The sequence below is a fragment of the Furipterus horrens genome, unplaced genomic scaffold (assembly GCF_987537825.1).
Source record: "Furipterus horrens unplaced genomic scaffold, mFurHor1.1.pri manual_scaffold_2, whole genome shotgun sequence".
Taxonomy (NCBI): Eukaryota; Metazoa; Chordata; class Mammalia; order Chiroptera; family Furipteridae; genus Furipterus; species Furipterus horrens.
The window spans coordinates 3,171,747-3,199,502 of NW_028327172.1; the positions used below are offsets into that span (position 1 = coordinate 3,171,747).

The window sequence follows — 27,756 nt, forward strand, 5'->3', positions numbered from 1 at the left end:
ACCCCGGAGGCGCCGGCCGGAGCACAGCGAGGCCGGGAAGACGAGCCCCTTCCTCGCCAGACTTCTGATACCGGCCTCTGGCCCGAAAGCACACACACCAGCCACATGCACGCAGGCCATTCAATAATAAACAGCTGGGATTCACACCAAGCTCGATGGCCTGGAGAAGCTGCCGGTGGCCAGTGTGGGGCCCCACGGGGCCCCCGTCCCTGATGGCCCCGGCGGCAAAGGCACCACGGAAACTGCAGGGCACGAGCGGAGGCCCCTGCTTCCGGCATTTGGGACTGTCTTAAAGGCTAACCCGCGGAGTCCCCCTCTCTCTGTACTTAGACAAGTAAAAGCGGCTCACACGAGAACGCGGCGTGGCGTGGGCGCAGCCCGAAGCACCGGCCGCTCTGAGACGCAGGAGGAGCTGCCGGCGGTTCCGCTCAGCAGCGCGCGGGGGCCTCGGGTCTGTCGCAGCCTCAGGTGGGCGGAGGGGCTTGTCCAAAGGCAAGTCTCTGCTGCAGCCACAGCCCACCTCTGCCCACGACTGGCGTCGGTCCGCAGGTGGAACGGCCATCCGCCGCCCCGGCCGGGAGGGCGCACCTGGACGTCACGTCACCTGCACAGCTGCAGGTGGGGATGATGCTTCAGCTTCTCCGTCAGCTCCTCCTCCGTTGGCTCCTCCAGGACCTCCCTGCAGAATCGGGGAGAAGGTGTCCGGGGGGCTCTGGGCATGAAGAAGGGCCCCTCCAGAGGAGCGAGCACGCAGAGCCCAGGCAGAGCCCCGCAAGGCGCTCTTCAATGCCTGGGCGGCGGCAGGGCAGAGGGTCCGGTCAAGGTGGCGGCGCAGGCAGACGGGGCTCGTCTCTGCGCACGACCACATAAAAGTTACAGCTGAACTACAGAACTGCTGTCACTCAAAACCGTCAGAAACTGAGCTGAATGGAAGTCTGACAACTACAGAATTACAGAAACCACATCCATCCAGACTGGGGGCAGGGGAGAGACACGGAACGGGCTGGTCCCTCACCCACGTGCGGTGAATAAAACTTCGGGAGGGATATCCTGGGAGTGAGGCGTCCCAGCCCCACACCAGGCCCCCAGCCCAGGGTCCCAGTGCCAGAAAGATAAGTGCCCAGAACTTCCAGCTGCAAAAAGCAGTGGGGACTGACTTGGTGGGAGAAACTGCCGGAGTCCCAAGCAATTCCTTTTAAAGACCCCACACACGGACTTACTCAGATTACACCCCTATAGCTCCAGCACTGGGGTAGCAGCTTGAAGGGCACCAGCGGCACACAGGGAGGAACTGACATGTCTGACATCAAGGTGAACAGAGGCCATTGTCCCTTTTCTGAACTCTCCCAGCAAGCTGGTGCCATATCTGAGACTCCATCACCCTGGTTAACACTCTTTGACCCGCCTTGGAGATCCCCAGAGACTCCGCCCCACCCAACTCATGGGCCCACCCAGGCTGCTTTTCCAAATGAATGGCTGGTCTTGGCTCAGGCTTCACAACTTCCTACATCCTATCAAACAAGCAACAGCCGGCCTCAGTGAGCCCCAGGCCCGGCACCAGCAGCAGCCAGCCTAGATTCACAGCTTGGCTTCACCTGGGAACCTCCAAGCCCAGCACAGGGAGCAACCATCTCAGATTGCTTTATAGCTCAGGCAGGTGGCACCGAGCAGAGCACAGGTGGGGGCTGACCTTGGCCTGCACCACCCGGGAAACCCCAGAGCCTACTCACCCAGTGGACAGCTACAGACCACGTCGGAGCACCGCCACCCTGCCCTGCACAGCTGAGCCTCCACGGAGGACAGAGGGTGGAGGTCAGTGGTCACAGCCAGTCCTTGCTGGTAAATCCCTCCCATTGACCTGCCAACAGCAACCAAGGCTCAACTACAGAGGAGGGTGTGCTCAGCCCACATGAAGGGCTCAAGTACCCAGCCTGGGGGATAGGGGAGGCTGTGCCAATGGACCCTACAGGATACCTACTACATTAGGCAACACTACCAAGTCAGGAGTCATAGCAACTCCACCTAATACACAGAAACAAACACAGGGAAGCTGCCAAATTAAGGAGGCAAAGAAACATGGCCCAAATGAAAGAACAAAACAAAACCCCAGAAAAAGAACTAAATGAAACGGAGCTAGCCAACCTGTCAGAAACATAGTTCAAAACACTGGTGATCAGGATGCTCAGAGAAAATGATTGAGTATGGCCAAAAAATAAGGGAAGAAGTGAAGATATACAAAGTGAAATAAAGAAAAATCCACAGGGAACCAAGAGTGATGGGAAGGAAGCCGGGATTCAAATCAAGGAGTTGGAACAAATGGAAGAAACAGTCACCCAGGACAGAAAGAAGAAACAATTGAAAAAATGAGGAGAGGCTTAGGAACCTCTGGGACAACTTTAAATGTGCCAACATCCGAACCATAGGGGTGCCAGAAGAAGAAGAGGAAGAGCAAGAAATTGAAAGCTTATTTGAAAAAATAATGAAGGAAAATTTCCCAAATTTGGCGAAGGAAATAGACATATAAGTCCAGAAAGCACAGAGTCCCAAACAAGCTAGACACAAAAAGGACCACACCAAGATACATCATAATTAAAATGCCAAAGGTTTAAGATAAAGAGAGAATCTTAAAAGCAGCAAGAGAAAAGCAGAGAGTTACCTACAAAGGAGTTCCCATAAGACTATCAGCCGATTTCTCAAAAGAAACTTTGCAGGCAGGAAGGGACTGGCAAGAAGTATTCAAAGTGAGGAAAAGCAAGGACCTACAACCAGGATTACTCTATCCAGCAAAGCTATCACTTAGAATGGAAGGGCCGATGAAGTGCTTCCCAGACAAGGTAAAGCTAAAGGAGTTCATCCTCACCAAGCCATTATTATATGAAATGTTAAGGGACTTATTTAAGAAAAAAAGGATCAAAACTATGAACATGAAAATGACAAAAATCTCACAACTATCAACAACAGAATCCAAGAAAAACAAAACCCAACTAAGCAAACCAGAACAGGAACAGAATCCTAGGTATGGGGATCATTTGGAGGGTTATCAGCTGGGAGGGGGAAGGGGGAGAAATGGGGAAATGGTGCAGGGACTAAGAAGCATCATTGGTTGGTACAAAATAGACAGGGGGAAGGTAAGAATAAAACAGGAAAGGGTGAAGCCAAGGAACTTATATGCTCAACCCATGGACATGAACTAAGGGGGGTGGGATTGCTGGAGGGAAGGGGGAGTACTGGGCAGAGGGGAGCAAAGGGGAAACAATGGTTCAACTGTAACCACATGATCAATAACATACACTTTTTTTAAAAGCCTGGCGGGAGGGCAGCTGGCGCTGGCCCGAGAACGGCTGTGGCGAGGGAGCCCGGGCCCCGTGGAGCTGGGCTGTCTCTGGGACAGCTGTGACCTCTCTGTACCAGGAGAGGAACAAAACACCACAGAGAGAAACAGGGGGGTTTCCTCGGGCCCCTGTCCACGCCCACCAGCAGACCACCTGGTGACTAAGCCCCAGGAGGATCGTCCTGGAAGACGCACGACTGGAGGCCAGGACCGAGTTCGCGGCGGACAGGACAGACCCGACCCCGACCCCAGCTCGGAGCTGCACGGCAGGGAGGCCGGTGCCAGGGCTGGAGGGGAGGGTCACTGCCCCTGCCCCGCTGCCCATGCCCCCTCGCTCAGGAGCCAGCAGAGCCCTCCCACGCACGCACCTGAACAAGAGGCCCACGGTGCTTAGCTCACAGGTGGTCACCAGGTCTCCGGAGAGGGACTGCAGTTGGCCTCGGCGGTCCCACTTGTGAAGGAAGTTCTGGTGAGCGGGCAGGGGGCAGGGAGGCTGGTGGGTGTGGGCTCTGCACGAGACCCCTTGCACTGCTCCCGCCCAGCAGCCCCTGCCCGGGGATGGAGAGCTCCCCACCAGACGCCTGGCTCCAGGGCCAGCGAGGCCCCCATAAGCCAAGCTGCTCCCCAACGGCCCCGTCCTCCACCCTCCCATCCTGAGGCCTGGGAACACCCACAGGTCAAAGGTCAGGGGCACTGCAAGACCCTCCCAGCAGCGAACAGAGCTGCGCTGAGCCCCAAGGGGAGGACAGAGCCCCAGCTCAGGGCCACCCGAATCCAGCAGACTCTCCATTCCAGGCCCAGTGGGCAGGCAGGGGTCTCAGTACCTCTAGAATCAGAGCCAGGAACAGGTTGACCCAGATGACAGACGACACCAACCACCACAACACAAAATAGACCTTTGACCACCTGCGGAGGACAAGAGAGGCCCGCCAGGGCCCACCATGAGCCGGTGCGGTCATTCAAGGAACGCAGACGCCACGGCGCGTCTGTGACAGGTCCCACTGCGTCCTGCCCGGTAACCCTAAACGTTCTTATTTTAGAGACAGTCGGGGAGGTGCCTGGGCAGCAGGGCCAGCAAGAGGCGGAGGACCGGGCCGTCCCCGGCGGGCCTGAGCTCCAGGCTGAACTCCTCCACGCAGGGCCCCTCCCCTGCTGTCTGGTGGAGTCCCCCGACCCTGCTCCTCCCACACACCCCAGTGCCAGGTGTAACCCCGAGTCCCTGCAACAAGAGGGCTCACTCACGGGCCCGAGTAGCGGCGATAGGCGTCCAGGAACACCTGCCAGTTGTTCACCACCATCACGTTCCACAGCGTGATCAGGGCGGCCTGTGGGCGGCAGACACGGTCCGCAGGGTGAGTGCGCGGGGGACGGGCGGGGGGCGGGGCAGGGGAGCAGGGGGCGGGGCTCACCGCAAAGTCGTCGAAGTTGTTGGCCCAGTATTCCAGCTGCTCGTAGCTCCCGCAGGGCGCAGAGCCGTTCTCAGGGCCCAGGCTGGGGACACGACAGCCGGGTCAGGGCGGGCCCAGGACGCCAGGCGCGCCCCGCACCACCTCAGCCCCTGCACAGCGCAGAACCCCTCTGGGCCCCGAGAAATGGGTGAAAGAACAAAGGCCCCCGAATCCGGGGTGCTGTGAAGGCAGCCGGAAGATGAGAGGCGGGCACAGGGTGCCGCGGGGGTCGGCTCCGCCAGCACACGGCCTGGCCTCAAGGTCTGGCAGAGGGTGGGGGGCTGCCCTGGGAAGACCCCAGTAACACTCGGACTCTAGGAGGGGAGGGCAGGGCGGGGAGGGGAAGCAAGGAAGGGACAGGAAGCCCACGCCGCCCGCCCCGGGAGCTGACCCGCGCCGCCCGCCCCGGGAGCTGACCCCCACCGCCCGCCCAGCGCTCCTGCGGCACCTGCAGCCCCGTCACACCTGCCGTTCCCAGGAGGGGCCACGATGGCGCCCTGGAACAGGTTAAGGCCCACGATGGCAAAGACGTAGTACACCACCTGCGGGGGCGGGGCCGCCGTCAGCTCCGCCCACGGGGGGCCACAGCGCCCGCCCCGGACCCGGCCCCGGGGTCCTGCTCCCAGGCATCCCTCCCGAACACTAACCTGCCCCAGAGGCACAGGGCAGCCAGAGAGGGGAGGAGGGGGAGCCACCGCTGGGGGAGCCCCAAAGATAAATGGGGCCCAGGTGAAGGCCAAGGGAGCCGAGGCTGTTTGCCCCTCCTCCAGGACGGGTGTGGCAGGGAGAGGGGCCAGGAGGGTGTCACTGACGATGGGGCAAGAAGCTGGTCCCAGGGAAAGGGTGGGGGGACGGCCAGGCCTGTCCAGGGCAATCCTGCCATGTCCCCTGTGTCCCCTGGGGGGCACCCGAGGAGCACCACCAGGCAGCCTCGGACCCTGGCCTGTCCCTAACGTGCAAGGAGATACGGGGGGCACACGTCCTGGGCTCACTCAGCCCCCTTCTCGGCCTCAGGGCCCTCCAATGTGCAAGGAGGGGTCTGTCTGGGGAGGGGGGCTGTGCCTGATGCGAGATCCTATTTCTAACCTGTGACAAGCTCAGCCAGGTGGCTCCTCACCCCCCATGGCACTGTTCACAGTAAAGAGCAAAGGGCCACCCCACCCACAGAGCAGTGCTCCAGCTCACCACTTTGTCACCCGTCCCCTGTCCCCGGGTCCTGCGCCTGGAGCAGCCCCAGGGCCCCACCCGCTCCCAGCCCCTGACTAGGCTGGGCCCCAGGCAGAGCCATCAGCGCCTCAGGGGAAGGGTGACCGTGGGGTCAGAATGGGGATGCCACCTTTGCATGAGTTCCTGAAATCCCCCCAAGAAAGGAGAGTCGACCAAAACCTCACCTGGGGTCCCTGGTGCCCTACCCTTCTTTGCGTCAGTTTTCAAGGGGGCCCGTGACCCAAGAACAGGGGAGACCTGAGAGTGACCGAGAGGCTCTCCAGCATGAAGGGAATGCCGGTGTCCTCCCCTGGCCACGCGTCCCGCCCTGCACACCTGTGGCTCCCGCGCAGAGACCCTCCTCCCTACACGGCAGCCGCCCACGCTCGTCACGCAGCCTCGCAGGGCCCAGCTGCCACAGGTGCCCCACCGTGGCCCGCAAGCGAGCAACTCACCACCAGGATCCCGCCGAAAGCGCGCATGTTTCTGATCAGGTCCAGGATGGTGCTGGCCACCACAGCCATCAGCTGGGGACAGGAGGGGGGCAGAGCCACTGTTCTCCCTGGTCCCCACTGAGAGGCACCAACCCTGCCCACCGCACCCCTCCCCAGAAACGCAGGGGAGCTACCTACCACTCACCCACACACCCACACCTGCACACACACCCCATGCCAGCCTTACACACCCACACGTATGTACACACATCTGTACAGTGGCACAGATGCACAGCCGTACACACCTGCACGCACACCCCACACACTTGTACACACACCCCACAGCCACCCCTACACACCCACACACACACACACACACACCTATACAGACTGGCGTACACACGCAGCTGTACACACCTGTATAGATACCCACAGCCACCCCCGCACACCCACACACACCTGTACACAGCAGCACATGGGCACAGCTGTGCACACACCTATACACACCCCACAGCCACCCATGCACACCTGCACTGCACATACCCACCCACACATGCTCCTTCGCCCCCACACATCCAGACACCTCTCCCACCAGCCTTAGGGGGGCCAAGGGCCAAGTCCCGTTGGCGAAGCCCCGGGTGCAGCACAGACCACGCTGCCTGCCAAACTGCTGAGGCTCCGGGTCAGCCCTGGGGACGCAGCCTGAGGAAGGTGCCCCCGGGAGCAGCCAGAAGCCCCGGCCACAGGGCGGCCCCCGACACACAGCCGAGGCCGCTTACCCCGGCTGATACTGAGACCGTCAGAGCGCTGGGGGCTGGCAGGTGGAAACTAGCGTGCACATGTATATACATATTGTGTGCATGTGTGGGGCACGCGTGTGCGTGCAGTTTGTGCACGCGTGTGTAGCCGGTGCGTATGAGTATAGTGTATACACGTTCACACATGTGTTGAGTGGTTGTTATAGTTACGTGCACGTGCATGGCTGGGCTGTGCGTGTACGTAGCTGTCTGCGATGACGTGTGGCTGTTACATGTGTGCGGTGTGGTTGTCTGTTGGGTGCATGTGTGTGGTTTCTTACAATGTGTGATTGCGTTGTGCGCTTGTGTGCTGTGGTGTGTGCTCGAGTGTTTGTGTGGTCACATGTGCATGTGTGTGGCGATGCACAGAGGGCTCAGCACAGCAGCGCCCACCTGAACCCAGGACCCTGAGCTGTCCTCAGGCGGGGACACCCTGGGCCACAGGTGACCTGGACAGGACAGAGGACAGCTCAGTAATAAGCAGAGCCGTGCACAGCGGGGACCTGGATACTCAGAAAGGGGACTGATGTCCTCAGTGTTTTTCTCCTCAAAAGTTCTTAGGAAAACAGACAGAGCAGGGACCTCTGCCTCCGTGACATCCAGGGTGACGTCACTCGCAACGGGCACATTAAGAGACACCGAAGCTCAGAGAGGGGCACCAGCCACCCCCCCTCGCACCGAGGCCAGCCCTCCCGTTGCCCCTCAGGACCAGGAGCCACCAAGGGACCCAGGCCCAAGGCCCGCCCGCCCCCGCCGACCTTCATGCTGGGGATGATGCGCAGGAACCGGAACAGGATGAGCATGTTCACCAGACGGGCCATGTCCCACAGCGACAGCAGGCCCTTCATCTCCGGCTTCCTGGGGAGACACACCGGAGACGGTCGGGAGAGGCCAGGAGCCCACCACGGGGGACGGGACGCATGGGGGGGACGGATGGAGAGGAAGACGGGGATGCGGAGAGCGCGAGCGGGGCCCTGCCAGCCGGAAACCCTCCTCCTGGCAGAGGGGCAGAGCCCGGAGGCCGCAGGGCTCAGGGCGCCTCCCGCGGCGCAGCCCCTCCCGGCAGGGCAGCACTCGCCCACGCTCCGTCGGGCGCGGGGTGCTAAGGGTCCAGACACGGGACGCCCCCACTCAGGCCCCAGCAGAACTGGGACACGGGGCCCCTGAGCCCTTCCTTTGGCCGACCTCCTGCCCTCTGACCTCATTCTATCACCTGACGCTGTCCCCTGACCCGACACTGCCCTGACTCAAACCCAACCCCTAACCACATACCCTGTCCCCTGACCCCTTCCTCTGACCCCACTTCCTGACCCTATCCTGTCCCTGTCTCCTGTCCCCTGACCTTATCCCCTGACCCTTAGCCACATGTCCTGTCCCCTGACCCCATCTCCTCCCCCATCCCCCATTCCCCACTCTCTAAACTGTCCCGACCCCCATCCACCCCAGGGGTCCCTCACGGCCTCCCCATGCTGTCCCTCCTATTCAAGTGTAAATCCAGTCCCACCCAGAATGGCAGCCCCAGAATTCTCAACAAGAGTGCCTGTCACACACAAGGAGAGCTGGCCCCGAAGCCCAGCCCCAAGGATGGCGCCAGCCCCGCCTGTCCTCCCGAGAAAAGCCCCTCCCAGCAGTTCCCACGGAGCAGGCCCTGAGCAGTGAGCGCCTCGGGCCCACCGCGTCTCGCGCAATCCCCCGCCGCTCGGCCCCACTGAGGGACCCATGTGCACGAGGGCCAGGGTGACCGTGCTCTGGGCAGCACGACCAGATGGCTGCCGCAGGCTACACGGCCCGGCGCCCGGGACCCCTGCCTGACGTCCACCCCTCTGCGGCCAGAACCAGGGGCACCGGGCCTCGAACAGCAGCGGGGGAGCAGCGAGCCCCGGGCGCCATCCCTGCCGTCTGACAGGGAGGCACCAGTGCCCAGACCCAGAGCGGGGCCTACAGTGCAGCTGGGCCGCGTGTCGCGCCCGGTGCTGGGGGCTGGGCCCCGCCTCTACAGGGCCACCCTGACAGCCTCCTGCCTCCGCTGTGGGAACTGCGTTCTGAAGGCGAGCTCGGAAACTGAGGAGCCCCTGGGGGGCCAGGGCAGCAGAGCTCCGGTCGCCCACTTTCCTAACAACGGGCACATCGCCCTGAGTCCCCGCAGCCCGAGCGAGCAGGCTCGGCCGGCCGGGGGACACCCTTCCCCGGGGCGCCAGCCGGGCGCGGGCTGCCGCGGCCTCCCTCGGTCCCTCGGTCACATACCAGCCTGGGTGAGGGAATCGGTATACAGCCAGAGTGGAGATCTCCAAAACCTTCAATTACAAAAGAAGAGAAGGCATCGCTACAGCCGTGCCAACGGGGCGGCTTCCGAGTGAATCATAAAGCTCAGTCTAACACGTTCTCCCCAAAAAGGGGCTACAGGGAGCAATCAGAGCTCGGTCCTCGGCCCCACAGGTTGGTTCCAAAGGCTGGGACTTCCCGAAGCAGACAGACACCCTGGCCGCGGGAGGGGTCGGGCCCCGCGCTCGGCCCAGGCGAGGCAGCAGCCCCTCGGTCAGAGGCGGGCTGAGGGCCTTTCCCAGATGATCCTCACCCCTGTCCCAGGAGGCCCCCGGCTCTCCGCCACCATGAACACACGTCGCCCCGAACCAGCTGCTGACACATATGGGGCATGGCCCCTCACTCCCTCCCACTGCTCTGGGGAAAGGAGGTGGGACAAATCCTGGGGACACCCGGGGCCTGAGACCCCTCCTGCCCGCCCTCTACCCACGTCAAGGTCCCACTGTCCTTCGTGGTGTCAGAGGCTGCGCCCGGGGCGGGGGTGCCCGGGGACAGCTGCGGGTTCCCCAGGCTTCCTTTGGGGTCTGGCGCCAGATGCTGCAGAATCTCCTACAGCCCCGTCCGGGGCCACCCGCCCAGCAGCCGGCTGGGAGAGCGGGCCCCTCCGTCCCTGGAGGCAGGAGCCCCGACCCAGGGGCCCCCAGTCCCCACGCCGCCCGAGTGGACCGCAGCACCACGCCAGCACACGCGTGTTCCCCGCCCGGAGAGGCCGTGCCGGGGCCGTCCCAGGCCTTACCAGCAGGACGACGGTGAGGAGGCCATCGAACAGGTTGCTGGGGTAGGACAGGTACCCCAGCAGGCCCAGCGCGAACACCTTGAGCAGCATCTCCGCCAGGTAGTACAGGATGAAGACGCAGTTGAGAATCTGTCGGGGGGACTCAGAGTTCAATCCCAGAGCCGCCGGCCCCCCAACCCCCCCGACCTCCCCACCCGCCATTCGGTCTCCTGAAGCCCTGCTGCCCCTGAGCTCTTTCTCTACACGACCCTCCCACCACCGTCCGCCGTGCACCCCGCTAAGCTGACTCCCTGGCCTGTACCGGGCTCGCGGGCCTCCCACCCCCAACTCTGGAGACCCCAGGACAGGAGTCACCTGGCACTGGAATGGCCCTGCCTCCCAGCAGCCCAAGCCCCTCGCTCTGCTCCGTCACCCCAGCAGCAGCCGGACCGCTGAGTGGCCTCAGAGCTCACCCCCAGGACAAAGTCATCGCGGTCACGAGGCAGGACGTCCGCATCGATCACCAGGAACACCTGCAGAGCCGGGGGGGAGAGGCTCGCCAGCCGGCCCAGCGCTGGGCAGGCCGGGCCCGGGGGAGGAAGCACAGGGGACGAGCCGCCCCCCGCGGCCGCCCCAGGGCACGCCCACACTCACACAAATGGACACGAGGTTCATAAGGACGATGAGGTTTCCCAGGTAGTCGAAGTAGTGGTGGCCGAAGAGGAGCTGGGCACTCCGCAGAAACGGGGACCGGTACTCGGGCCGCGGCGGGTGCTGGGAGCAAACACAGTCACCAATGGGGACCGGCGGCGGCCGCGGCCACCGGGCACCCAACATGGCCCACGCACTCCTATTCTGGGGTTCGCCGTCTCCCGTCCTGGCTCCTCCCCCGTCTCTCCAGCCCCAGGAGATCGACGGACACGGAAAGGGTTTCACCCACAGACACGACCCTCACAGTCTTGACAGACCCAACGGAGGCAGGAGTGACCCGAACGCTGCTGCCACCGCAGCAACGCGTCACGCCGCCATCCGAGTGCCCACAGGCACCTGCCGCGACGTACAAAGCGTGACGTGAGAACACACGGGTAAGCCCTCCCTGGGAAGACCAGGCAGACCACACAGACACCGGGAAGACGGCTGCGGAAAGCAGGAAACGCGACGTGAGGACGCCCGGGGGAGGCGCGGGTCCGTCAGCGCAACACCAAGCGTGACAGCAAACAGGGACCCCCGAGGGGGCCCGGGTGGACGGGGACGCAGCAGGATCGGCCGTCCCCCCCAGGGGCCACCGACTACCCAGAGACATCCCACTGACTGACATCCAATCAAATTCAATGCTCAGTGCCCCTCATAACCGTCACCCCTCAGGGGCTGAGCAGCCCAACGCGACCTGCGGCCACCGGTCTGGGGGCCGAGAGAGAACGTGTCACCCTCACGGGCACAGGAGACCTAGAAGGCACCGCCCAGTGAGAGAGGACGTGCGCAGCACAAGTTCGCCGCGTCACGTAGGTGTCAGCGCTCCTCCAGGGTCCCAGACAGACGCCTGCGGCTGCAGGGACATGCGAGGCTCAGACGGAGCAGAGGGAACCCCACGGGCTGTGCTGCCCCTCAACCCGCTGCCTCTCGGCCCCCACGCCACTGCCACGCCTGCTCGGCCGCAGCGGTGAGCACGGGTCAGGCTTCCTCAGCGAGGACTCTGGGGGCACCGCGGGAGGGCGCAGTGGCCGCTGCCCCAGCCAAAGCCCAGGCACCGGCAGGCCCCCGCCACCAGCACAGCCCCGTGAACCTCCAGACCCACACCCCCACCGCAGATCGCGGGTCTGGACTTCAGACCTGGAGCGCTGTAAAGACCTGGTGTCCCCGTGACCCTCTCCCATGCCCCATGGAAGAACGCTGCTGAGAAGGGGCACCCCAAACGGTGATGGCCTGGCTCCAGGGGTCTGCAAAGACTTCAGGAACCTAAGAAGCCCCTCTGATGGGGGAGGGGCTGCGGGGCCGACAATGCACACCGCAAAGCTGGCGACTGTGATGGGCTGGATCGTGTCCCCACACAGTTCCTGTGTTGGAGTCCCAGCCCCCAGGACCTCGGAATGTGGCTGTGTTTAGGAAAAGGGCCTTTAAAGAGGCATTATGGCAAAAGGTCCCTGGGGTGGCCCAAACCCAGGTGCCTGGGGTCCTCATCAGAAGGGGCGACCAGGACACAGACACACACGGAGGGAGGGACGACCACGTGGGGACACAGGGAGGAGACACGTCTGCTCGCCCAGGACAGCGGTGTGGGGGAAGCCGGCTCTGAGACCTCCAGCCTCCAGGATCGGTGGCAGTAAACCCTGGTGTGTAAGCGCCCAGGCCAGGCCGTGGCTGTCACCGTGGCCGTTGCCATGGCAGCAAAGCTGGCTCAACAGTGACACAGGGCCACGAGGGGTCCGGCCAGCGGGTGTGAGACTCCACGTCTGCTGGGCAGCCAGACAGCAACACCCACCCCCCGGGCCCCCAAACTGCCTGCGAACAGCTCGGCTGTCCCCCCCCCCCCGCGCCTCTGCGCACCCCCCCACTGTCCCCCCGCGCCTCTGAGCACCCCCCCAGAGACCCAGGACCTCCGACACAGGCAGCAGGTCATCCAGGCACGAGACTGAACTGCAGGGTAAGGCCCCCTGGTGACTTTACAAATCAGTGTCAGGAGGAACACTGGGGCCTCAGACAAACTCAGGAAACCCCCGGGGAGCACAAAGTGTAAGAGGATGAGTTTTGTCATGAAACCAAGAAAACCATTTGGAAGGCTCTTCTGGGGACTTCATGAGGTCGACCAAGCCTCCCAGTTTCCCCCAGACAACCATCTCTGTTTCCAGTTACCACCCCGGGGGCCAGAGCCGCCGGGGCCAGTGCGGGCAGGCCACCAAGTCACCCAGGCGGTCAGCGCACAGACACAGCGAGGTCCCCCACTGACCCTGGGCTGCCCTGGCCCTGACAAGGGCCTTGGCCCCAGTTACCTCTTTAGTCACCCGTTTGTCCAACTCGTTGAAGAGTTTCTGGAACTCATCGGCTGAGAGCAGGCCACCGCCAAAGGAGCGCACCTTCTGCAGAGCAGACACGCCGGTCAGCGGGGCCGGCCGGGGCCGGGGCAGGACGGGCCCAGAGCAGGAGGGGCAGCTGCCCCGGCCCTGCCCAGGCTGGCCCAGCCCCAACTCCTCTGAAATGACAGCCCTGTCCTGCGGGCCCCCCACCACAGGGAGGACCGGGGAAGGCGGGGAGGGTGCGGAACGCGGGGAGGCCAGGGGGGGGGCGGGAGGCGGGGGGGCGGCACCTCCATGACGGCCTGCTTCCAGGTGAGGTCCGCCTGGACTTTCTGAAGCACTTGCAGGAGGTCCTGCGCCTTCACCCCAGCCCTATGGGGAAAGAGTGCCCGCACCCCAGTGAGCCCAGGGGCTCTGCCCAGGGTGCCCCGACCTCCGGCCCGAACTGCAAAGCCTTGGGGTGGTCACAAGAGCAACTCAGCCATCCTGGCGCCTAAAAGCCCGAAAGTGCCCTCCGCCTCGGAGGAGGCTGGGAAGGAGGGCGCGAACCAGCAGCCAGGACTGGAGCCTCCCATGCCGACACCACCTCCAAGCCAGAGGTGGAGCGGGGACGTGGCCCAGGTCCCTCTGCTCGACACCCGCTTGGGACCCAGGGCGCCAGTGGGGGAACAGGCGGAGCCGCTGGGCCCCACAGCCCAGGACCTCAGTGGGTCACAAGGACGCGTGGGGACACAGACACAGGAACGGGGGGACCCTGGAGCGCTGTGGCTGGGCGGACCAATGCAGTCCGCAGGGAGCTCAGCCGCGTGGTGCCCAGGAGGCACCGTGGACACCTCTGCCCCCCCACAGGGCAGCCCCCTCAGCCCCAGGGGAAGGGCTCCTCGGAGCCTCACTCACCCCTCTGCTGTGGAGAGGACCTCATAGGCAGCCCGGGTCCCCAGCCGCTTCCGGAACAATGAGGCCTGGATAGATTTCTGCAAGGAGGGTGCCTTTGAGGGGCCTGGCTCAGCCCACCCAGGATAGTGCCACCCCTGGGCCCCGGCAGCCTCTGAGAGTGCCCTGCCCACCTGCGGCCGGGGACAGCCCCTCGCCCAGCGGGCAGGAGAGAAAGGGGTGTGACAGCCACCTGCTGCGTCAGCCACCGAGGCAGGGGTTTCTCTTCAGTGTGCTCAGGGTCCCCGGCTCTCCCCCAGAGGGCTCGGGGTCAGGCCTCTCGCAGCTTCCCTTAGAGGAAGGGGGGGAAGGGAGGGAACCCCAGGGTGGGGGACAGGTGGGGACCAGCAGGGAGCAGGATGTGACACAGCTCCAGCTCATCCACCAGAGGGAGCCAGAGGGCAGTGCAGCGACCACAGGGCCCCCACCCACCCCAGCGCCGCGAGGGCCTGGCCGCTCACCAGCAGGTAGCCACGGAACTGGTTGTAGATGATGGCCGTCAGCAGGTTCATCAAGAACAGGCTTCCTGCGGAGTACAGAAAGACAGGCACATGCCACTATCCAAACCCCACACAGCCTCTCAGCAACAGGAGTCAGAGGTGGGGCTCAGCTCAGGTGCATCTCAGGGGCTGTCACCCGGAAAGGCGTGAGAGCTCTCCTTCCCTGTCCCCGGGTCACTCAACCCTTCCCCACACTCGGACAGCATTTGAAAGTGGCTGAGGGTGGAAGAGATGAATACGGAGTGTTAAATAAATCATCCGACATAACCCTAACTGCCCTGACTGCTGTGGCTCAGTTGGCTGGACATTGTCCACAGGGTGAAGGGTCACTGGTATGGTTCCTGGTCAGGGCGCATGCCTGGTTTGCGGGTTCAGTCCCCCGTAGGGCCTCAAGGCAACCAGTCAATGTTTCCCACGTTGATGTTTCTCTCCCTCTCTTTCTCCCTTCCTTCCCCTTCTCTAAAAATAAATAAGTAAAACCTTTGAGGGGAAAAAAAAGAACAACCTTCCTGCAGAAGGACAGTGCCACGGTCAGCGGGGAGCAGCCGCTCTGGGGGGCTGGGGCCGGGGCAGCGCCCAGAGGGGCAGAGGGTCACACGGCAAACCCCGCGGGTCCCAGCAGAAAGGACCCGACAATCGCGGAGCAGGGAGTGCGGACCGGGCACATCACTCACCGGCCGCCCTGTCCTCGCCTACACAAGGCAAGTGCCACCGGCCTGCCCAGCTGTGGCGCCGAGGACAGAGGCCATCAGTGGTCAAGGGCTGCAAGCCATGGAGTGGGCCACACCAAGGTGACGCCACAGGGACGGGGCCAGAGTGAGGTGAGTCACAGGGCGGGGCAGCGTCCGGGATCCGGTTGCAGGGACAGACCCTTACCCCAGGGGACTCACCTATCAGGGTGAAGGCTATGAAGAAGATGGCGTAGGCCCGGTTCTTGGAATACGCAGGAACCATCACTGAGAAGGAAGCGGCGGAGACGGAAACGCGCTCACAGCCTTCGCACGGCCCCCACTCCCGCCCTCGCCCACATCCTCGCAGCCTTCTCGCTGGAGAGGGCCCTGCCTGGGGAGAGCCGGGAGGCCTTCGGGCCAGATGCCAGTCCTCACAGCTCCGCTTGCACACTGCTCGTAACGGGGAGCTCACTACCTCTCAGCATGCTCACGCCTTGTGCTGAGCTGGAGTCTGCCTCCCTGGGAGCCCTCACACCCCACAGGCTGAAAGTTCAGCTCTCCCTTGGGTGACACGCTGGGACTCACAGGACATGTGGGAACGGTGCCCAGGGCCCCGCCACACCGCCCCGGGCACCGAGGGCTGCCCTCCTGGGAAGGTCTCCACGGTCGGTGACCATCCCTGAGCCCAAGACAAAAGCCCTGCCCAGGTGGCCAGGCCACAGCCAAGCCTTGAGGGCTACGGCGCCCCATCCCAGCCACCCCAGGTGCAGGCAGACGGAGGCCCCATCAGCAGCCCAGAGGGGCGCCACGGCCACTGAGGAGCCCAGGGCCCCACGCACACTGCCGTGAGCCGCACCCACGGCCAGGGAAACGGCCGGGCCTCAGAGGCCGCCCACGCACCATCGCACAAGGAGCACCCCTCGTTTATAGCTTCTCAGAGGAGTCGGGAGAGAAGGGGAAGGAGGAGGCAGAGAAGGGAGGGAAAAGGAGGGAGCGAGAACCTATGAAAGGGAGGGCAAGGTACAGAAAAACGGGAAAAGAACAGGAAGGGAAGGAAGGGCAGGAGGGAGGGAATCGAAGGTCATCCGCCTGCTGAGCAGGGGGCCTCAGACTCCCCCGCGGGGCTCTCTGCCGGGCAGGGACGCAACCCCGGCCCCCTGCCTGGCCCGCCACCCCCCAGGCCCGGCCCCGCAGCGCACCCACCGTCGGGGTTGTTGGCGGTGGTCAGCAGCACCAGGAGCGAAGTCAGGGCCTCGGGCAGGTTGCGGAAGTAAGTCAGCCTCTCCCTGTCGCGGCCGTCGTCCTGCTGAGAGCGCACAGGGTGGCTCTGAGCGGCCCAGCAGGCCTCCTCCCCGCCCGGTGGCCCGCCCATCGGGGTCCAGCCCCCGGCCCCGCATCTCCCCTCTGCCCCAGCAGGCCCTGGGCTCAAGGCCAGACAGGACCGAACTCAAGAGTCAGTGTCCAGGGAAGCCACCCACCCGCAGGGACACCAGCCCCTGAAGCAGGCCTACTCAGAGCCGTGGGGAAAGCTCTGGGGGGGCCCGCCGGCAGGGTCAGGGCCCAGCGACCGAGAGCACACGCATGGGCCAGCGGAGCGCTCGCAGCCCGTGCCACGCGCAGTGCGGGCGTGCGTCGTGAGGCGAGGCCAGGGCCGGGGGCGGCAGAGGGGCCAGGCTTCCGGGAACCCCACCGCAGACAGCCCCCCTTCCTTCCATCAGGGGCCGCGCCTGCCCCAGAGTCTGTGAGGACTCATGGGCACTCACGGGCACTCAGACTCAGACAGCGCCCTCACGGCCCTGGTTCCCTCAGCCACGGGCAGAGGGGGTCCGTGCCTGGGCTTCCCAGCCCCTCTCTCCCCTGGGCTGCCCGACCTCCCTCTGCCCCGGGCTCCCAACCCCTGTCCTTAGGAGTCGGGGGCACCTGTTCCTGACCTGCTCTCTAGGCCAGGCTGCATCAGGCTGGGGGGCTGAGGACAAGACACCCACCCAGGTGAGCCCCTGTCACCCTCTCCTCTGCAGTGTGACAGAGGGAGGGGAACTGGGTCTGCAACAGGACATGCAGCCCCCTTGTCCCCCAGTCACACAGCCTGTCCCCTCAGCTCAGGCCCCTCTGCGGGCAGAAAACAAAACCCGAGAAGGAGCCACCCCTGTAGGCTCCTCGGGACTCTCAGCACTCCCGGGTCAGAGGCTGCCCCACCATCCTGGGCTCCACAGCGCGGCAGCCGCACACACAATTACAGACACACACACAGTTACACACACACGATACACCGCACACACAATTAGAGACACAGACACACAATTAGACACACAGCACACACACACATTACACACAAACACACACACAATTAGACACACGATTACAGCCGCACAGACACACACAATCACACACAGATACAGCACACACAATTACAGACACAGAGAGGGCAAAACCCGCGGCTGGAAGAGGGGTGTGGGGAGAGGGACCTATTGGACAGATGGCAGGTGCCGTGAGAGGGGGCAGGTGGTGGAGCCATCCTGGTGGCCCCGCGCCAATCTGAGGAGCCTGTCCAGCAGGGGAGCAGAGAAAGCCCCAGCAGTGATGGGGGAGGGGGCAGCAGAGAGGCCAGGACATACGGGTGCCCTGGCTGTGGCCACTTAAAGAAAGACACCCAGACCGCAGGTGGGCCACCACACGCCCTGGCCGTGCAGTGGGCAGGCGGCCCTCATCTCTACTGGGGTCCCACGAGGCAGTGAGCACAGGGCCCGCGGGCGAGGGGGGTACCTTCTCCCCCGTGAAGAGCAGCATCCCGAACATGGTGAAGACGCACAGGTGGAGGGCCAGCAGCAGCGCGACACTGGAAGGGGGTGCAGTGCTCAGCTGGGCAGGGGTCTGGGGCCTGGCCTCCCACAGAGCTCCCCGCAGCCGGTCCTGGGGCGGGTCCCGCCCTCCACCCCACAGCCTGCCCTGCACTCAGTGTGGGGTCCTGCCCTACCTGAGCCTCTGTCTTTGGCAGACACAATCCACAAGCCAGGGGCATGTCCAGGGGTCCAAGGACCCCAAGGACTCTGAGGGGAAAGCACACTTCCATCCACCTAAGCTGGTCAGTCAGGGGCCAGCCACGTGAGCCACTGCAGAAGGGGACTGGGGGCAAGGGGACCACTGGGGGTGAAATGGAGGCCAGGAGGAGGGAGGGGAGCAGCCACAGCGGAGACGGGGGAGCACCGGGACTTGGAAGCTACCTGGGCTGTGCAGGGCCGCTGAGGGGCTGCCAGGACCCAGGGCGAGAGAGCGTGGCAGCCTGCAGAAGGCCAGGGCGGAGCCGAGGGACACAGGACCAGCCGGGGAGCCCAGGTGCCCAGACCGCACGGCGGGGAGCAGCAGCGCCCGCCCCAGCCTGCAGCCCCGCAGAACCCACCTGGCCATTTCCGGCAGTGACCACCTGATGCACTTGAGCATCTTCTTCATCATGGAGGAGTTCTGCAGCAGGAAGAAGGGCCGCAGGAGCCGGCGGAGCCGCAGGGGCTGCAAGAAACCAGGACACTGAGTACCAGGGCCAGGGCGGGGCTCTCAAGTCCCACCTGTACCTGCCACGGTGGGGATGCAAACAGCAGAGAGCCAGCTGCTTCCCGGGTCCTGGTCACAGCCCTGGCTTCTGACTCAGATGTCCTCAGGGTCCCAACAGGCTCACCCCTGAACACGCCCACCCCGCAGAAGCTGGGAGTCCCACCCAGAGACCGGGGGCCAGCACACTTCTCAGACCAGCTTCCGCTCGGCTCCTGCCGTGGGGGCTGTCCCTCCCTCAAGGGGCCATGCCATGCCTCCTCTCCCTCCAGCCTCCCCCTCCCCCACCTCCTTCTCTCTGCTCTGGACTTCGCCCCCCCATAGAAGCAAGCTGCTCAGGAAGTGCGCACTCTGCCCGCATGCGCACACACGCAGGGGAGCACACACATCCTCGCCTGCCTCTCGCTCAGCTGTCAGAACCAAAGGGCCCCTGGTCCTCTGTCCCTCAGGGCCCCCAGCCCTGCCACGGACTCCCTCAGGCACCGTTTCTCCCACCTCCACTCAGCACTCTGCAAGTCTAAACACCTTCTGCTCACACAAAATGGCGCCCACCCTTCCCTTACTCCATGTGTCCCTGCTCCTGTCCCAGCCAATCAGGCCCCCTCAGGGCAGCCTTCTGTCCGCTGGCGCAGGGCACAACCAGCGGCCTGCCCTCCACCCGGTGCCTCGGACCGTCTCCCTGCCTGGTCCCTGAGCCGCACCTCCCCGCTCTCTGGCCTAACACGCTGGGGGCCTTGTGGTTTTCGGTACCACATTTATGCTCTGGACTCCAAAACTCAACCTCTAATCCAAGCTCTCAACCCCAGACTCACATCCTACGGAGCGTCTAGCCTTAGAAACATAAGGCTGACTGCGTCACACCTGCCCGAGCATCCGTGGCAGCCTGGAGGTGCCCGCCAGCCCCATCGTGGCTGCCGCTGGCCCTCCCGCCAGGGCAGCACTCAGCCCACCCGTCTGCCAGGCTGCCTGGCTGTGCCCGCCCCTCCCGTCCGCGTGCAGAGCCGCTCCTCCAGCGCCGCCCTGGGTCCTTTCCCTGGGCGCTCTGAGATCCTACACATCCAGTGTCTCCGGGCACTGTCGGTCCCCCAGCAGGACAAGGGCCCGGCAGCCCTGGTGCACAGTGGGCCGTCCGGGACGCCTGCAGAACGAGCCGCACGGAGGACCCCGCAGCTCCCGGCTGCACGCCTCCCCTGCACGAGGGCCCCAGCGCCCAGCGCAGCACCACAAGGGCCAAGGGGCCCAGCAGCGACTCGCCCACACTCCGCTCCGCTGCCCGCTGCACGGAAGCTCCCATCCCAGGGCCGGGGCCGGAAGCCCTTCAGCCTCCCTCCAGACCAAGCAGGAGTGGAGGGCCCTGCCAGCGCCCCAGGGTCTCAGACCTTCGGCTGTGGTCAAAGACCAGAGTGCAGCTTCTCCCAGACACAGGAACACAACCCCAGGGGGCTCCCCAACCCTGGGCCCTGTCAGCGCTCAGATGCAGGGACACAAGGGCCTTACAAAGGCTGGGAGGTGCAGCCACGTGACTCATCAGCATGGAGGAGCTGGCCCGTGCCTGTTAAGCCCCTGGCAAGGCCCCCCTGAGACCTGCAGCTCAGGTCCTGAGGCTTTGGGGGAAAACCACCACTGGTCTGCAGACGACGCGTCTCCTGCGAGGAGCTGCTGTGGCACAGCCGTGACCTTGGCCCACTGGGTGACCAGCAGCCCCCCTGTGCCCCGGCCCACTCGGCCACAAGATGGGGAGAAACAGGACCCTGCAGGTAGCTATGGACATGAGACCGGGCTCCAGAAGCTGGAGGCCCCAGACTTCCCTGAGGCCCCGATGCCCACGGGAGCTCCTACTGACTGGCCAGCTGGCCACGGAGCAAACCTCGGGCGCGGTTTGCAGATAGGTCTGGGTGTCGGGCACCCCCAACCAGAGCAGGCCCGAGCGACGGTGCCAAGGAGCAGCTTTGCATAACTGTCACGGAAAGGGGCGGGGTGCCGGCAGGGCAACTAGTTCCGATTACCGAACAGCCCAGGGGCCAGTGCCCGGCGGCGGGGGCGCTGCGTCAGGGGTCCGCCCAGGCACATCCAGTAGGAAGAACGACCAGAAAAAGCCAGGAGTCAAAGGGCAGGGCCAGGGAGGACTCGTGCCCCCAGGAATGCGTGTGGGTCCCTCAGCAGGGAAAGGACCGGACAAGCTGGGGAGCCGTGGGTGGAAGCAGGCGTAAGTCACGAACGTCAGCTGGGACCCGCGACCCACAGCCACGTGGACATGGGTTTGCGCACACGACCCCGTCTTCATCCTCCCGACGTCACAGAAGGCCCAGGGGTGGTGAGCCGCCCAGTGGAGGCTTGAGGTGACCGAGTGCTCCAGTGGCCAGGAGTCGGCCGCAATGACCGCCCCAGAAAGGAGCCAGTGGAGGCTGGGCTGGTCTCCATTCCCTCTGGGGCAGGGGTGGGAGGGGGCGTGGCGGTGCTGGGACCCCCTAGACCTTCTCCTTCAGCAGCTGCTCCCCGCTCCATTCTGCTCGTGGTGGCCATGGAGGGACATGGGACCTATCTGTTCACCGGTCATTCCTACAGCGACCAGGGCCACTAGCCCCCCTGTGCTTTCGGAGCTCCCAGAACCAACCTCGCCGAGCCTCAGGGCAGCACTGGCTCCCGCCAGGCAGTGCCCCTCCCCAGAGGTCAGAGGGCAGGTCCCAGCTCTGGAAGCCTGGGGGGGGGGGGGGGCGGGGAGGGCTGCAGTTCTCTCTGAGTTCCACTGGGTCCCTTCATGCTCTCCCAGATCCTCAGCACCCGCTTAAGTGTCTGTGTTCAATTCTTGCCACTAAAGCACCTGGGAGGTGTCTGGGCTTCTAGATCCCCAACCGGCCCTGATGGACACAGATGTCCCCAAACCAACTGCGCTTCTGGGTGCTCTGAGGGGAAACGAAGAGGCTGCAGCCAGAGAGGCTGGGCCTCCTGCTCACCGCGGGTTCCCCTGCCGGGGTCACAGCTTTGGGCGTGTGGCCAGGGTGAGGCAAGAAGCAGGGGTCCTCGTGCCTCCCCAGTTCCCAGTGTCACCTGCAGGGTGGGAACAGCCCCCCACGATGGGCGATGGGCGCTGACTGCGGAGCCGGGCAGGCGGAACTGTGCTGGTGGACACCGTGGGTGCACGACCTCGGGCCCCCCACACACACCATTCTCCTGGGCAGCTCTGCCTTGCAGCCCCCCAAGTCCCCGCTCCCGTCCCGGAGCCACCTCACCACCTACCTCCTGGCAGACAAGACTCAGCGACACCACCCAGTCCAGGAGAGACACGGCCAGCACCCCCAGGTACGCCAGCAGCCAGAGGCTCTTCCGGAACTGCGCCCCGCCGACCAGGTAGCTCTGCAAGGGGGACGGAGGGTGAGCGGGCAGCCACGAGACGCCTGCCCTGCAGCCCTCGAGGCCATGGTGCACATGGCAGGGCTGGGTGGGCAGGGCACAGAGCACCCAGCAAGCCGAGAGTCTCCACGCAACCCTGGGAGCAGGATGCCGAGTGACCTCAGACAACGGGCGACCTTGAGCTCGGGCGGCGTTTCCTCGCCCACAGCACGGCCCCTGCCTGATCCGACGGCCGAGGCCCGTGTGCGGCAGAGGGCGCAGGCACAGGGTCACCGCGGAACGGCCCAGGGGGCAGAGCAGACGCCCCTGAGTCCTGGGAGGGCGGGGCTTTGTCCAGGCTCTGCCCTCACCTAACTGCCATTTCCCACCATCACTAGTGCCTGACGGATAAAAATGTGCACTCTGTCACCTTCTGGGAGTTCCCAGACATACCGCCCATTCGAAAAATGCTAACGAGCACCTCTCGCCAGTTTCAGTTCCAGCTTAAAACCGCCAAGCCCTCTTTTTAGCCACATAATGGACTAAAAAGAAGAAATAAGAAACTGCCCGGGGCCCTCAGTCACACAGGCGCCCACGCCCCTCTTGGTCAGCACCCAGAGGCTGGCCCACCCCTCCCACAGCAGGACTGCCAGTCAGGCCACGGCACCGTGACCGGAGCCTGGAGGCGGGGAGTGGCCCCACTGTGGCCCGGCAGGGGCACTGGACTCCCAGCTGAGAGAAGTGACAGAGCCCCGCCCTGGCCCAGCTCCTCTGGGTGCTCCCCCACCCCCAGGGGCAGAGGGTGGGCCCGGGAGAGACCAGCCGTCCCCTCGGTGGGGTCGGGATCTCCAGCTCTGAAGCTCTGACTTGCGCCAGAAGCCCAGTGAGCGGGGCCGGGCCCAGCTTCTGGAAGGCCTGGGTCACACGCAGAACCCTGAGTCAGACCCAGGCGGGGCGGTTGCATGAGGAACAGACCCCTCCCGCCCTGGCCCAGCTCCTCTGGGCGCTCCCCCACCCCCGGGGGCAGAAGGTGGGCCTGGGAGAGCCCAGCAGCCCCCTCTGTTGGGCTGGGCTCGATCCTCACAGCCAGGCCCTCGGCCGCTCCCCGAGGTCCTGCAGGGCTGCGGGCCCTTGACAGCTCCACCCCGCCTCAGTCTACACTCTGAGAGGGTCACAGCCTCTGCCTCGGGCCCAGAATCCCCCGAGAAACCGAGGCCTCTGTTTGGCAGGCCAACGCGCACAGGCGGGAGGAAAGGCAGCCAGAGGGGCTCAAAATGACCCGGACACACAGCAGCCGGGCTGAGAGGGCTGGGTCCCGGGCTGCGGCCTCGGGGGCGTCCCCTCACCTTCACGGAGAGGTCAGCCACGAAGACCAGCAGGCACAGGCCCTCGATGCTCTCCGTCAGGCCGCAGGGCGGGTCCCAGGGCTCCGGGCGGTAGCGGACATCCGAGGTGCTGGTGAGCGAGGAAGGCCTCTCAACAAAAGCCAAAGCCAGGATCAAGAAAATGACCAAGCTCAGGATCCTGGAAGGGGGTCAACAAAGGGTTAAAACGTGAGACAAGGCCACGCTCAGCCCAAGAGCCCATCAGCAGGCAGAGTACCCAGAGGGCATCAGGACAGGGTGCAACCAGCTTCCTGGGCTGTGGCCACTGCTGTGGTCAGATGACACTAAACGGGTAGAAACTCAACTGCCATGGCTGCCGGGAATGTTCTGGAAAGGAGGCCTCACCAGAGAAGCCCTTCTGTCTACGGGCGAGCTCCTTTCCATAAGGGCAGGAGACAGCACCCTCTCCACCACGGGGGCAGGGGGCCTGCGGGGCCCGAGACCAGCCGTCCCTCCCCAGCCAGGCCTCGGGAGCCCCACCCCCACACGCGCGCTCACCATTGGCACGTGTCCGAGTAGTACCACCGGTAGAGCCACATCGACCCGGTGTCCATGCGGTGGTTAATGGAGCGATACTGGAAGTGAACAGTCACAGGGGGGCGCATCAGAGGGGTCCCCTCGGGGCCACACAGCACAGCCAGCCTCGTGCAGGCCTTCAGCTGTGTCACGCCCGGGGGCCCCAGCCTAATTCACACATGGAACGCCGCTCACTTCCATGTTCTAGTTCCCTACTTGAGCTCGCATGTCACTTGCAGGCAGGGGATGGTCCTGCCATCTTTGGGCACCTGGGACAGCCGACAACAGGGCTCCAGTAGGTGGTGGGTCTATAAAGCGAGTGACTGGGGACTCAGAAGAAGAGATCCCAGCACCCACTTGTAGGGAGGACGCCAGGAGTCTGTGCCCAGAGGCCCGGCCATCATGGTTATGTTGACCCCTTGGTCTGCCGACCTTGGCTCTGGCCCCAGGACGACGAGGAGTAGAGGGGCCATCAGGGCAGCCATCGCCCAGTCCCCACAGCCTGGGACAAGCCCAGGCCCAGCCACCGGGAGCAGATGCTGCCCACCTGGATTGCGTCTTCGATAAAGACCACAGCCTGGTCAAAGCACAGATCTCGTCCAACCACGGGCGCTGGGGGCAGAGAGAACAAGCATGTTGGGTAAAGAAGGGGGTCCCAGGCCCGCTCACTGAGACCAAAGGAGGAGCCTGGCTTCTTTTCCAGCTTCTTTCCAAGGCTCCGGAAGGAGATGCCTTTTGCCCTGCTGCGTGACTGCACCTGCCCGGAAGATGACCCCCCTCAGTGCTCTGCCCATGGGGGGCAGGGTCTAAATGGGGAAAGGGTTTCTGCATTGAGTGCACAGTGCACCAGCGCATGGCTCCGCCCCACGGAGGAAGAAGTGGAATCTCAGCTGGAGAGGCCCAGGGACACAGCTTCTGAGACAGGAAGAGACAGGCAGCCGGGGGCCCGGGCTCGCCACAGGCCCAGGCTCGGGATGCTATTGAAGGGGCTCAGCCCCCGGCAAGCCTTCACCGCAGGCCGAGGCTATGGGCACCCCGGGGACTGTCCCATGCTCATCCAACACTCTCGCCTGGCGCCTGGCTTTTGGTCCTCGGTTTGTAAACTCCTGGGTGTGGCCGCCTTAACTCACCAGCCCCCTCAGGAAGGCCCACCGCACCCTGCTTGCAGCCTCAACCCCAGCCTCCCTTTCCCACCCCGCGGCCGCCAGAGAGATCTTGTCACCCACCCTCCTGTGCACATCGCAGCACCCTGTGGGTGTCCCCTGCCACAGGAGAGGGGCTCCACCCTCGGCCTGGCACTCAGGGTGCCCACTAGCCTCCACTCCTGCTGCTTCCTACACCCTGGGCCCTCCCTACCACTGACCCTGAACTTGGCTGCACCAAGGCCAGGCTCTCCAAGGCTCGGAGCCCTACCAGGAGCCCTGTCTCCCACCTTGGTGGTCCAGTGACTCATCACCCTGGGTGGCAACTGCCTGTCAGCACCCCCGGCGCCCCACGGGCCACAGCAGGGGGAAGCAACAGAGTGAAACAGGGCACAGAGGACAACAGGGGCCCAAACACGGCCTCCCACATCAGCCCTGACCAGTCTCCCTGCCCAAAGCCAACATCCAGGTCTACAGCACCCCCATCCCCTCCTGCAGGCTCCCCACTGCATAAGCTGACCAGCTCCCTGTGGGACCCTTTGCAGGCCCCTTAACCTCTCTGTGCCTCAGTTCCTGGAAGACCCTACGCCACAAGACTGATGTGCAGACTGAATGGATTACTGTAGCTAAAGTGCTGTGTACAGTAACTTCATAGCACTTGCTATTATTAAAAAGCCCCTTTCATAGCACTCCAATCCCTTGCCCTCCCCCCAACTTTTTCATAACCAGTGAGAAAAGAAAACCACTGTCCTCGCCCAGTGGCCGTGGCCTGTTAGGTGGGGCTGAGTTGAAGGACCAGACGCAGGGCTCGCTGGGGTCGCAGCAGCGCCCCACCCTCCTGGTAGGAGAATCTGACGGCAGGACACGCAGCCCCGAGCACAGGGCCCCGGCCAGGAGCCACGCCAGGGTGACTGGGCAGAGACTGAATGAGCCATCCTCGATCCCCACTGCCCCCGGGTCTTCAGAGCCGCCCAGCAGCCTGGCAGGGAGACCCTGTTCACATCCTCAGAAGCCCTCACTGAGGCCACAGCGTCTGGACAAAGCGCCTCCCCACCCCCGTCCAGGCTCCTGTCTCCACAGTGCGGTCTCATCTGCCAGGACCTGCAAGGGTCACGGTACTGCTCCCAGGACGGCCATGGGCACCAGCTCCCCAGGCTGGCCCAGACCCGTGCTGCGGGGAAGCCACGATCCCCCGTGAGTCCTCGGCGCCCCTCTGGGCAGCACCTGTAGCTAGCCCCTTTTGTGAAGACTCAGAGAGGTCAGGCAAGCTGCCACTCACACAGCCAGGAAGCGGCAGCCCAGGAAGACACCAAGACCCCCAGACACAAAGTCCGTGCGCCCTGATGCCACCATGCGCCCCTGTCCAGGGCCCTGCGGGGCCTGGCAAGGGCTGGATGGAAAACTTCCTGGGGATGGTCTCTGGGATGGGCAGGATGGCAGCCATCTCAGCTTCTAGTTTTCTCTCGTGTCAAGACCTGCCCCTGACGCCGCATGGATGGGCACGCGCTACAAACTGCTTGGGGACAGAGGAACGTGAGCCGCGAGAGGGAAAGTGGCCCCAAAGGAGCACCCAGCGTGGTGCCAGCAGCAGCAGCAGCAGCAGCGCCAGACCCCAGGGCTGTGCCCTTGGACAGGTCCCGGAAACTCCCTGGGCCTCAGTTTCCTCTTCTGTACAAAGAGGCTGAGGCCCTTCAGGGGCAGGTGGACTGCACCCCTCAGCCCTCCCCCCCGCCTCGGGATTCAGCCATCTCTGCCGGTAAACAGGAAGGCCGGGAGGAAGCTGCCCTGCTCTGGGGAGGCCCGGCCCCAACCCCCAGCTGCAGAGGGCCAGCCACTGGGGAGCCTCCTGGGGCCAGGAATGAGAAGGTAGAGCAAAAGGACTCGCAGTTCCTCCAAGCTGGGTTCGGATCCCGCCTGGGGCGCTTCTTGGCTGTGTGACCTTCGGCGGGGGAGCAGCCCTCTCTGGGCCCCCGTTTCCCCGGTAAGAACCGGGAAAAATGAAACTGCCGCCTCGTGGGAATCAGCAAGGCGGTCCGCGAAAACGACGTGGTCTGGGTCCACCCCGTGCCCACCGAGGGGGCTGCAGAGAGCTGGGGGGCTACGCCCGCTGGCCCTCCGCCCGGCCGGTCCGGGGCAGGCACGCCGCCGCCGGCATCCCCAACTCCGCGCCGGGGTCGCAGGGCGCTGGCCCCGGGCCTGCCCGGACCTCGGCCGCGCGTGCGGGGCGCGCCGGCAGGGACAGCGGCGACTGGGCGCGGGCGGCGGGACCCCCACGCCCCTCCCCAGGACGCCGCTCACCAGGGCCAACTTGGACGCTGCGGCAAGCGGGTGAGTCCGCCAGGCAGTCGCGCCCCCTGCCGCCGCGGGCCCGGCTCAGAAGGGGCTCCGACTCCGCCATGGGGTCGCCGCTCGCCGCCGGGACCCGCACACAAGCTCAGAACTAGAGCGCCCAGCTCCAATGCGCAGGCGCAG

At 64.5% G+C, this 27,756-nt stretch overlaps 1 protein-coding gene across 1 annotated transcript; it reads right to left on the reverse strand.

The window, feature by feature from the left end:
• Positions 1 to 102: 102 nt before the first annotated feature.
• TPCN2 (two pore segment channel 2) lies at positions 103 to 27,756 on the reverse strand. The gene is made up of 26 exons (XM_090257340.1): positions 27,574 to 27,756; positions 26,114 to 26,122; positions 24,690 to 24,736; positions 24,125 to 24,201; positions 23,588 to 23,765; positions 22,149 to 22,265; positions 18,766 to 18,872; positions 18,132 to 18,204; positions 16,572 to 16,674; positions 15,588 to 15,653; positions 14,659 to 14,723; positions 14,162 to 14,238; positions 13,555 to 13,636; positions 13,241 to 13,327; positions 10,908 to 11,027; positions 10,727 to 10,786; positions 10,275 to 10,403; positions 9,461 to 9,510; positions 7,975 to 8,074; positions 6,441 to 6,512; positions 5,245 to 5,321; positions 4,741 to 4,822; positions 4,574 to 4,656; positions 4,156 to 4,237; positions 3,700 to 3,797; positions 103 to 679 (listed from the first exon to the last, which is right to left on the reverse strand). The coding sequence occupies exons 1-26, from the start codon at positions 27,680 to 27,682 to the stop codon at positions 601 to 603; spliced, it is 2,229 nt and encodes a 742-aa protein (XP_090113466.1). The 5' UTR covers positions 27,683 to 27,756; the 3' UTR covers positions 103 to 600.